The 12,245-nt window shown below is 39.4% G+C and overlaps 1 protein-coding gene across 1 annotated transcript in view; it reads right to left on the bottom strand.

Moving 5' to 3' along the window:
* FRK (fyn related Src family tyrosine kinase) overlaps positions 1 to 12,245 on the bottom strand; it is a 73,246-nt gene that overhangs the window by 34,654 nt on the left and 26,347 nt on the right. The window contains exon 2 of the mRNA XM_077811710.1: positions 2,849 to 2,970. Coding sequence (XP_077667836.1) covers positions 2,849 to 2,970 — 122 coding nt within the window. The remainder of the gene's footprint in view (positions 1 to 2,848; positions 2,971 to 12,245) is intronic.

The raw sequence follows: 12,245 nt of genomic DNA on the forward strand, positions 1-12,245 counted from the left end.
ATTCAGATTCAGCACCTCCATGCAATTTAGTGAGGATAGGTATATTTGCTTTCTGTGGTCTATAGTTAAAAAGAAGGTTGTAGCAACAGGAGTATCTGAGTTTTAAATGTATGTATAGAAGTATAGCAGGTGCTTTAATGTATTGTCATTTAATGCAGGAAATCTTGCAGATGTCATTATTCAAGAAAAAGAGACAAGCCTCTTGCTTTTATTGGCAGTGACACTCAATTAAGCTGAGCACATCTAAATTATGGCTTTTAATTAAAAAGAGGCAATGCCTACGATGGCACAGGCATGTTTAAAAATTAATGCCTTTTACACCAGATGCTAGAATCATCAACATAAAATTCCTTCTGCAACATACGCATTTTTTAAATAAAAAAAAGATATGACAAACATCAAGCAGTTAGGATGATGGCAACAGATCTCTATGGCCATCTAAAGTTTGATGTGGTCTCAGTTTAACATTTTGTGGCCCACAAAAACCTCTCATTAAAATTAAAAATTGAAATTGAATTCAAAGTCTTGTTTCCCTTCTAAATCATTTTTGAAATGTGAGTTTTTTCCACAATGACACATTAGAAATGAAATGTGTTCATTTTAATGAAGGTTTTTTTCCTCTTCACCCTCTGCCACCTAAATAGATTTGCCTATTAATCTCTCCTTCTTATATCTTTGGCTCCATTATATATTGGTGTGAACCTCATAGATTTCAGGTTACAGGGGCTTGGGCAAATATATTTATTTGTTTTGATCTTTGCAGAGTCAAATCCTCTGGGGTTTTGCTTTGAGTTTCAGGTACAAATTAAACTCCAAACCAAAGTTAAACAGCTGAAAATACGAGGAGTTTCACATGGTTTCCACTCAATATAAATATATTTGTTCTAGATGACTCAAAATTATGTCTAAACTGACACCTCTCCTCCCCTGCAATAGTCAAATCCCACTTTGTAGAGGTCTTCAGTAAAGAAGTATTGTTGTACAATACTGAACTATCGCACAATTAATAGAAATGGGTCAGAATCCCAGACTTCTGAACCAGACCCATACTTTTTTCAAAGTGTGGGGGTTTTCAGATCCTAGGCTTTGGTTCAGGTTCCTCTCTTATAATTCACTAGTTACATATTATATGGATATAATTATATATGTGTGTAATTATACATCTTTATAAACATCCCAAAGCATAAGTCTGGGATCCATAAGGGTGCAGTTTCTTCTTGTTTTACACTGATCTCGGTGTCTGAGCAACCTCCGTGAAATGGACAATATCATTAGGAAATACTTAGCTGGAGTTGCAGTATTTTGCTGCCTTTGTCAGCCTTGACAGGGATGCAAGATACTTTCTGATTTTGCTTTAAAGCCTAAACTGTCTCCAGGTGATTTACCACAGCCAGAATGTATGTGGATGACAAGCTGTTCACTTTCCTAGCATGCTGACACATGCCGCAAAATACTGCAAGCTCTACTGCACTCCATTCCAGTAACAGCAAAATGCTGTACTGGGCCAATGTAATCAAGTGGGTGGAATCATCCTAATTTAATCCAAGTACTGAAGAGTGACTAGACTACTCTGTGAGCAAAAACTTTGAAAGCTGCTTCCAGTTCATCTCCAGGTATACAATATTATACCCCCACTGACAGTCTTCTCTTGTAATTCTCATGGCTTATATTTGTATCAGAGATCTGGTGAACGGTGTCTAAGAAAATCCACCATGGGATAATATTTCATATTACCTATTAGGACTAGCGTTAAAAAGAAGTAAGGTTGGCTGCTGTAAGTAAAATTGTGCTTTTCCCTATTTAGTAGGTAATCAGTCTATTTTCAGGTACAAATTTTACCAGTAAGCCCATCACATATCTTGAAGCCAGAATGAGGGATCTTGAATAAATAAAAAGAAAAGGAGTACTTGTGGCACCTTAGAGACTAACCAATTTATTTGAGCATGAGCTTTCGTGAGCTACAGCTCACTTCATCGGGTGCATACCGTGGAAACTGCAGAAGACATTATATACACACAGAGACCATGAAACAATACCTCCTCCCACCCCACTGTCCTGCTGGTAATAGCTTATAAAACCTGGTAATAGCTGGTAAAAGCTATTACCAGCAGGACAGTGGGGTGGGAGGAGGTATTGTTTCATGGTCTCTGTGTGTATATAATGTCTTCTGCAGTTTCCACGGTATGCACCCGATGAAGTGAGCTGTAGCTCACGAAAGCTCATGCTCAAATAAATTGGTTAGTCTCTAAGGTGCCACAAGTACTCCTTTTCTTTTTGCGAATATAGACTAACATGGCTGTTACTCTGAAACCTGAATAAATAAAAAAATTAAACGTACCACCATAGATACAACTAACTTTGCACTGAAGATTGATCATGTGTTTCTGAAGTCTAGTTTTGCCAACCGATCCCACAAAAAGATCAGTTTAAAACTAAGGATATATTCTAGAGATTCTACTGTTTTCATACCCTGTATAGATCTGCCAAGTGCCAAAATGTGTTTAATTTCCACTCTGAACCAGTAGGTGCATTGATGTACAACTCTAATGTGTTTGTGGCTCTTTAATTATGACAGCATTTCCCATTTCAAGGCAGCTGGAACAATGAAAAGCAATAAGCACAGAAAGTTAATTTGAATTTTGAGCATATTAATAAAGAACTATAAAGTAAAAGTTAGTAAAGGCCTACGGCTCTTGCCAACTTTTAGGTATCTCTTGGGAACAAGAGATTATTATGGATTTTAATTTCATTCTCATGCATGCAGTTTATCACTTTAGAAAATTAGAAAAGAAAAACAGGCCAAATGAAAAACTCTTACAGTATTTCTCAAGGTAAAAAACTGTGATACCTGAAAGAGAGAATTCGCCTTTTTGACTTTCGCTTTCTCGGATTAGGAAGGCTCCTGCCTGATTTTCAGGGCACAACAGTTGTTTCTCTGCATCTGCTCGTGTGACTGGTCCAAAAAACCATCTAAACAAAGACAGAAAATTCTAGCATTAAGTTTACCAGTCAGTAATAATTAACAGAAAAGACTGTTACACTGTGTCTACTAAGCATACAACATAGCATACTTTATTTTTGCAAACAAGTAAAGGGGAATTTTGATACAACTTGTATTAGATTATTGAAAGAAACAAACAAACAGGACAATACACATTATTAGAAGATACTACGTAAACACCTGAAGTAAAATCCTGACCACATGGCAGTCAATGCCAAAACTCCTGTTGATTTCAATGGTGCTAGAATGTTATGCTTGATAGAGAGTCCTTACTAAAAAATAGACTCACCAGGACTATCTTTAAATAGCCCTTTGAAAATAATTGATGCCAAGTCCCCTTTGAATTACAGAGGGATATATGTTTTTATGATTAACCTTGATTTGTAATTTATGAATGCTATCTGTACTGAATAAAATAAATTAATTTTTAATTAACTAAATTATGCTGAACAGATTCTTCACAATTCCAGTTCCTTGCTGATTTATGAAGTGACTAATTGGCAGTCATTTCAGGCCTGCTGCAGTGAGATAGATGAGCAAAAACAATGCCCACCTCATGTCACAGAAAATGCTTGAGTGGCTGACTATGGGCTATGAAAAGCAGCTAATTTAAAAACAGTTGTATAGCACTCCACCCATGCATAACACCTCTGATTTTCAAAACCTATTCAAATAACAACTCAGATGGAATGCTGAAAATGAAATTTAGCTAATTGTATTGAGTTATTTGACAAAAATGTACCTGATGAAAAAATGAGACGACTGCTCATCGATTTCAACTGGGATTATTGAGCGCCTGGCAAAGAAAAAAGCCTCCCTCTAAGATTACCGATCTCCCCTGCCGTTGATTTAAAAGGTGATAGAGAGTTATCGAAAAGTGGATTGTGTACCCTTTTGTGTCAATATACACAAGAATTCCTCTTAAATAGATTATTGATAACCATGCTATATGACTCTCCAGAAGGAATCAACTTATTATATTATACATAATTAGCCAATTCAACAAAATACCTTATCTGCCAATTACCAGTGAAAAGATCAGAAAGAGTCATCAACAAATTATGTTAGTACCCGGAATACTTAGAGTAATCCAAAGGAATTAAGGAAATAAATAAAAACATATAGTGAAGCTTTCAAAATAATAGCATCCTGCTTGATTGACCAAACATTACAGTGTGAGTAATGTTTCTAGCATGAAGAAAGAGGAACTAAAAAAAGAACAAATGCAGATGGGCCAGTCTTGATCTCATGCTAAACTGTATATTTGCTTTGGTTAACTGTATATTGTTATATATACATTAATGAGTGTTATGTACAACTCTCTGATCATTCTAACCACCTGAAGGTCTTGATATGGAATCTGAATGTAAAGCCAATATCTAGAATGCATTAGTAAAATACTTCAGTCTGATACAGTAATTGTTTGATTTGATGGACCCTGGAAAAACAAATTAACCCATAAATTTGTAAATCCCCTGATTGACAGAAACACTGATCAAACCAATATGGAGGAGACAAAGCACCAGTTCTGTTCAGTACTTTTGAAATCCCAGGTTAAACATGGTGCATCCCTGCAAAAGAAATTAGAACCACTCAAAATTCTAAATACTGGTTCCAAATAGAGCATCACACATCCAAACCATGTAAACTACATTTTTTTAAATAAGTAAACCCATATTTCCCTTTCAAATCTGTGGACAGTGGGATTTCACTCCAGTGAAGGTAAACAGAGTGATTAGCATTTTTAGGCTGAAAAGGCATAAAAACAGGAGTTTAATTTCATATTACTTTTTCCTGTCTTAAAAAGGTGTTGCATTTTGGCTGGCAGCACAAATAACTACTACTACAAATCAAATGACCCAAGATAAACACACAACCCTCTATTGTTTATAAAACAAAATAGAACTAGAATAAATTGAAGAAATCAAATGCAAACAAAATGCAATGTAGCTCTGTGGTTGATATTTTACATACAGAATAGTTAGGAAATTCAAACGGATAATCCCTAATTATATATTCTTATAGATATTAAAGTATTAAAGTAAAAAATGTATTCTGTAATACACAGTATAGCATATGCAAGTGTGGCCCAATTTATGGCTAAACTGGGACCCACATTTTCAAATTTCATTACACTTCGGTATGTAAAATCCTCAGGCATAACATTAAATTAACATAAACCCTGATATGGGAAAGAGTTTAAGCACATGCTCAACCTAAAGTATGTGTTCAAGTCCCATTAACTTCAGTAGGTTTTAAAATGTGCTTAAAATGTAACTGCACTTTTTGAATAGTCTTGATTTCCTGAATGGGGGCCACGGGTAGTGTTGATTTTGTTTTGTGGGAGTTTTTGTTTGTTTGTTTCTTGACTTTATCGACCTACTTCTTTTCACGGATATAAAACTTTGCTATATGTGCTATTACCATAATATATTTAATGACAACAAGTGGTCAGGGTCCTCATTTCATGAATACTGATTTAAAACTTTTGATTACAAGGTCTTTTTCATGGCTGCTGAGCCACTTCATACAAAGTAATATGACATCTAGATATTAGAGTGAATCTGGAAATTGTGGGTGCCCATTCAATGTAGCTTAATGACAGTTGGAAGGATTCCCTCTTAAAGATTCAAAGTAGGCTGAAGGCAAGGGAGACCAAGAAAATGTCACTAGAAGGGGAAATATAATTGAAACTACTATTTTGGAAGGGAAAGCAGCAGGTACATCCCTTGTAGTCCTTCACTACCACAACTGTATATGATTCTCTTAATACAGTTCAGAAAGGGTTGTGTGCAAATGGGAATCCCCATAAGGAATGTGATTTTTTAAAGCCTAACTGAATAATACTGATAGAAAGGGGGTCCAAATACAGAGTTATTGGGTATACAGTCATTATTGTGCAGTGCCAGGCATGTCAGGGAATAACAAGATAATCATTTATTATCCTTGCCCCTGAGATACATAGAATCATAGAATATCAGGGTTGGAAGGGACCTCAGGAGGTCATCTAGTCCAACCCCCTGCTCAAAAGCAGGACCCATACCCAATTAAGTCATCCCAGCCAGGGCTTTGTCAAGCCTGACCTAATCACATGTTTAGTTGTGATCCACTTTAAGTTCTTAGAAAAACACACCCAAATTCAAAGTGGTATTTTCATTTTAAACTGATGTTTAAATTCCTAGCATAAATCTCTACAGGCCTGTTTAAAATGTTAGTAATGAAATTATATGAAAAAAGGGTTTTAGTATTTTTGCCTAGTCTACTTTTGTTCATCTTAAATTGACAGTGCACCCTAGAGAGGGAATTAATGTGTCAAAGTAATTGCTTAGCATGAGCAGAGATTATAAGGGAAAAGGAAGATTATATGTAAACAGACCCCTGTAAGAGAAGAACAAGCAAGTCAATCACTGTCTGTTATGGTCTTAACTTCAGGTGACCATTACTTTCTAGTTACTTTAAATTGTTTTATTGGGAAATCAAATGTCACACATCAGATTCACTGGAGTGTTTAAGTAGTGATTCATATGCAATTTCAATCTGTACTTTCATATGGGCAGGGCTCACTTGAGGCTAACAGGTATCAGAGGCTAGGACTCTGCATGGAGATACAATACTATTTTGACAGGTTTCAGAGTAGCAGCCATGTTAGTCTGTATTCGCAAAAAAAGAAAAGGAGGACTTGTGGCACCTTAGAGACTAACCAATTTATCTGAGCATAAGCTACAGCTGTAGCTCACGAAAGCTTATGCTCAAATAAATTGGTTAGTCTCTAAGGTGCCACAAGTCCTCCTTTTCTTTTTGAGAATACTATTTTGCTGACTCAACAGGCTCTGATTAAGGAGAACAAAAGGTGGTGATTTGTTAAAACAGGAGAGGAAATGCAACATGTAAGTCCAAAGTAAAATTTTTGGGATGATTCCATATGAAAGAGAGTTGGGAATTTTCCAGCTGTTGTTGATGTTGGAAAATGCAGATTCTTCAAAACAGAAATAGTTACCCAGAAAGAGTCATTTTGGATTCTAAACAACCTTATATTCCAAAATTTTAGTTAATGGATAACCAAAAAAAAAGGTTTTATATACATTAAAAGGTTGAAATTAAATCACAATATTTTAAATGATCAAAAATGAAACATTTCAATTGAGATTTCAACTTTTTGTCCCAGTTTGAAATAGGAAAAAACAAATATCTCAGGACAGTAAAACTATTTCCTACCTAATGCTACTATATATACTTTAAAATTTAAATATATAAATATTTAGTATTAGGTGTCAAGATATATAATTATATAATGTTATATAATTATAAAAGCTCTTGCAATGTATGGTTTGAATGAAAAAAGCTTTAATACTATTAAAAATATATAACTTGTATACCATGATATTCAAAAAACCTATGTTAAAAGAATGTTAAGGTTGAAAAATTAAGAACTCAAAAGGTAGGAAATGCCAGAATTAGGCCCACATTTGTGCACATTTGTTATGATGTCCTCTTTAATAACTAGGTCACATGTTCCCCATCCTTAGTGCAAATAATGGATGGTGCTAACTGAATGAACAAGCAGCTATTCAAATATTGTTTTATCCTCATTGCTCAATGTGTGGTCCTATGCCTTCATTACTGCCAAGCCTGGAGGTGCCAAGGCTCAGCCCTGGCAAGCCCCAGCACAAATTAAGCACTGGGTTGAGTCCATTAATCCCATTTATGCCCAAGGTCCCTTACCAGCAAGGTATTCATGACCCAGAACTCTTCTAGTGCCAGCAGCTCTTGGCACTGGCTGGGGAAAGAATCCCTCCTGATGGGTTAACATCCCCCAATAGAGACCAAACCAGAAGGACCCTTCCTCAGGACAGCATAGAATTCCTCTAGTCTAGGACTTCTGGTGTTGCCTAGTGAAATATTTCATAGGAGTCAGGTTTCTTTGAGACTTAGCATTCATAGTCCCTGCCTTCTGGAAACTCTCCCACCTGGGAGCATTCTCCCTGCCTTTCCTTTGCAGGTGACCCCCCAAATCTCCCCCCCAAAAAAGTATTTTTATGAGAACTTTAATTTCCTGCAGCCTGGAACTGTTCCTCTCCCAAGGATCCACTCTTCTCCTAATTCTCTTCTGCACTGGAAACAGGGTCCCTTTCATCATGCCTAGGTTCTTCCCTACCTAATTAACTGGTTTCCAGTTATTCAGTGATTAATTAGTTCGTGGGGAACCTGAATAGCCTCATTCGCCCTTGTGGAGCCTGTCAGAAGTAGGCTGAGCCCCTGACCCTTCAGAGGGCCAGCTACCTTCTGACAATAAGCCTTAACAACGATGTACATGCCAACATATTGGAAAGACCAAGAGCCTGTAAGGGCCATCTCTGGGCTGCAGATGTCCCTGTGGCAGCAGAACCTGGGTACTTCCATGGTGTAAGGTGAGAGGAGAGCTGAATTTATGGGGCTGCACTCCTGTGGGCATGGAGCCCGTCTCCACAGGGATGCCCTGTGCAGAAGCATGTATGGAGTTGGTTTTTATGTGTATATACAAACATCTCTATTTTAAATGTAGTATGGAGATACAGGAGAGGGGCAAGGAGGAAAGGCAAGAGGAATGAGTTAATAATAATGACAAAGGAATGGATAGTGACACTGAGGGAGAGGTAGGAAGTGGGGGAGCAGACAGGAAAGAAGGGGCTGAGGAGGGAGGGAAGATTGCAGAGAACCACATAGGAGGGGAATGAATGGCCTGTGAGGGAGCGGGGTGGGAGAAGGTCAGAGCTAATAGCCTGGGGTGGTCAGAGCTAATAGCCCAGAGCTACAGCCTGGGGGCCAAATCAGGCCCTTCAAATGTCTTAATCCAGCCCTCAAGCTCCTGCCGGGGAAGGGGTCTGGGGCTTGCCACACTCCATGTGTGCCATGGCTCTGCATGGCTCCCGGAGGCAGCAGCATGTCACCCCTCTGGCTCCTATGCATGGGGCAGCCAGGGGGCTCCGTATGCTGCCCCCCGCCCCAAGCGCTGCTCCTGCAGCTCCCATTGGCCAGCAACCATGGCCAATGGGAGCTGCAGGGGTAGCGCCTGCAGATGGGGCAACACACTGAGCCACATGGCCGTGCCTCTGCGTAGGAGTCGGTGGGAGGGACATGCCACTGCTTCCAGGAGCTGCTTGAGGTAAGCGCCACACAGAGCCTACACCCCTGACCCCCTCCATCACCCCAACCCCCTGCCCCAGCTCTGAGCCCCGTCCCAGCCTCTGAACCCCTCAGTCCCCTCCTGTGCCCCAGAGCCTGCACTCCTAGATGGAGCCCTCAACCCCGCCCCCCCACCTGCACCAAAACCCCCTGCCCCAGTCTGGAGACCCCTCCCGTACCATGAACTCCTCAATTCTGGCCCCACCCCAGAGCCCACACCCCCAGCTGGAACCCTCATCCCCTCCTGCACGCCAACCCCCAATTTCGTGAGCATTCATGTCTTGCCATATAATTTCCATACCCAGATGTGGCCCTTGGGCCAAAAAATTTGCCCACCCCTGTAATAGCCAATAGGAGGAAGGGAAAGAAAATGACTGTTGAAAGTAAAAACTGAAGAGGCATACTCTCACATCACCAGTGTCTTAGGGCTCTAAGTTAATGCTGCCACTGTGCCCGCAGAGGGAATCTTTGCCCTGTGCCTAGTAAATACTGCTTTCAGCAGGGATTTCACAGCCGCTCTGGGGGAACAATTTCATAGCACTGATTTCGTTTGCAGGAAGCACATAACTATTCTCCCTTGTACTTCCCTAGATAACTCTTCTCTACTCTTGTTGTTTACACTCTTCACATATTTGTAGACTTAAGCTCCCTACTAGCTCCACAATCCAGAGCTCTGTTTACTCCAGCAAAACTAGCTACCAGTTCTCAGCAGAAGGTAGAGAGAAACTGGTTCTGAGTATGGTTTAACCAAAAGTATAGACAAGAACAACCATTTCAGAAACTGTAATTAAAACCTGCTTAAAACATTGAAGAAAATGTCTAATGTAGACAAAACTTAAGAAAAGGGTTAGTTTAAAATACACAAACAAACCACACAGATCTCTACTGATTGCTTAATTCCCATCATCAGAAACTATTTTGCCCTGAATGGAACTAGAAATACAAGTTTTGAAGATAGCCATTCAGGTCAACATCATTTAACCTTAGCTAAACACAATGACTACACTCGGAATGGAAAGTTCTGAGTCATGCTTGTTGCTCAGATTCATACTGATGAAGAACTTAATCATTATGATAAATGAGAGGTATTGCTATGCTTGATGTGTGGAACCTAGAGCCTCTTAGTCACTGACACCCACTGGATCTCATTGCCAAAGGAAGGTTATTTTAGTGTCAGGGTGAGGAAACATAGAAACCATGAGACTGTAGAAAGAGGCTTTACTATTTTTCTCCCTTAACACTGAGGTTTAGCTTTACACAGTTATTTGGGGGATAATTGTTATGAATATGGCAAATCCATTTTTTACACTTGGATCTTGGATATCCATTGTTAGTATCCATTGGCTACCAGATACAAATCAGGACACCCTTTTACCTTTCCCCTACCCACTATGACTTCTCTCACATTGCCCTGTGCACCACTCGGAAAGTCCCTATTATGACCTCCTAACTCCTGGTGGAAAGGAGTGTAGGTAGGAGTCAGAAGGGGGACTAGAAGATGTCTTCACAGAAGATTATGTACAGATTGTGGTTCCAGAGACCCCTTTTTCTGCCTGGTTAGAGGATAAGAATTGATAAGCCCAAGGGAGATAGGCGGTGACCATTTTAGCTATCTGGATATGATTTAAATTTTGTGTCAGTGTTTGCACAAAGTTGAATCTGGCAGTTTCCCAAATTCTTGTGCAAAGAGATTATGAGTCAGGGATTAATCACATCACCAAGGCATAAAACCCTAACCCTAACCCTAAGCAAAACACTCCATGGTAGCATATAACACTATGCAAAGACTAGTAGGTATAACCAATAGTCTGGTCTGTTTTCCAGATTGCGTTATTCAAGAGAAAAATATGGGGAGCAATGATAAAGAAATGGATGCAAACTATTTTACCTAAAACATTATTGTTACCTTTTTGCCTTATAATACAATAGCAGGCACTGGAAACATTATACCTAGTATCATAAAACAAAGACCAAAAAGGATCATACATGAGAAAGCATAGAAAAGAAACAAGAGATGCAAATTAATTTTACCTTGAAATCTTATATCAGCAACTTCTCCAAGACCCAGATTTGTATTAGGGCTAGTTCGGACCAGGTAGTCACAACCATGATTAGTGAAGAATACCAAACCACCTCAGGGGAAGCTCTACAAATCTTGCCTCTTCCTCCAGCATTCTTCCAGGACATACACACAGAGGGAACATCCCTATACTCCCACCAAGCATTGTGCATCTAGCCCCATGCACCAGCAGGGGTTGGATAATGCAGCAGCTTTTCCCGCTTTAATTATCTGAATTGAAATGCAGACTTAGGTCACATATGAATATAGATGGAGATGGTCTCATCCTATTCCACAACTGGACACATCACAAAATCAAAGCCACCATATCTGATAGTAATGGCATCTCTGCTCAGGAAAGAAAAAGGACTGAAGTAACAGGGATGTTACGGGACAGGAGTGAGATGTATTAGCAGAAGAGTGCAGGAAAGCTTGCACATTATTTGCACACAGTGGGCTAAATTCTAACCTCAGTTACAACCATGAAACCTCACTGAAGCCGATGGTATTGCAGAGATGTAAATAAGAGCCCAGTAGCAGAATACAATGCAACTTATCCCTTACATTCTAAGCATTAAGACCCAAACCCCAAAAGGTATTAAGGTGCCTAACTCCCATGGATTTCAATGGGAGTTAAGTGGCTTCATCCCTTTGAGGGGCTAGGCCTCACAAATATAAGGCTCTGAGGGAGAGATATTCCATTAGAAATCCAAGTTTTTTATTACAGATATTGTATACTCTGATACCAAGCTATGCCCTATATAAATAAATATTCACTTTCAAATATGAGGAGGGGAACACTAGTGAAGATCAACCTAGTATACACATGACCGTAGAAGGCATTCAATCTGGGTGTGGTTGACATGTGAATGGAGTGCCCACCCAAGGTTTATGAACCACTTAAGTCCCACTTAGACCCTCAAAGTAGGGTTTAAGTGAGATGTGAACAGTCATAGGCCTCGTGTGGGCTCTCTGCTTAGAGGAGTCAGTGTCAGCCTAAATATGCACCACAGCCTAGTCACT

The sequence above is a fragment of the Eretmochelys imbricata genome, chromosome 3 (assembly GCF_965152235.1).
Source record: "Eretmochelys imbricata isolate rEreImb1 chromosome 3, rEreImb1.hap1, whole genome shotgun sequence".
Classification (NCBI taxonomy): domain Eukaryota; kingdom Metazoa; phylum Chordata; order Testudines; family Cheloniidae; genus Eretmochelys; species Eretmochelys imbricata.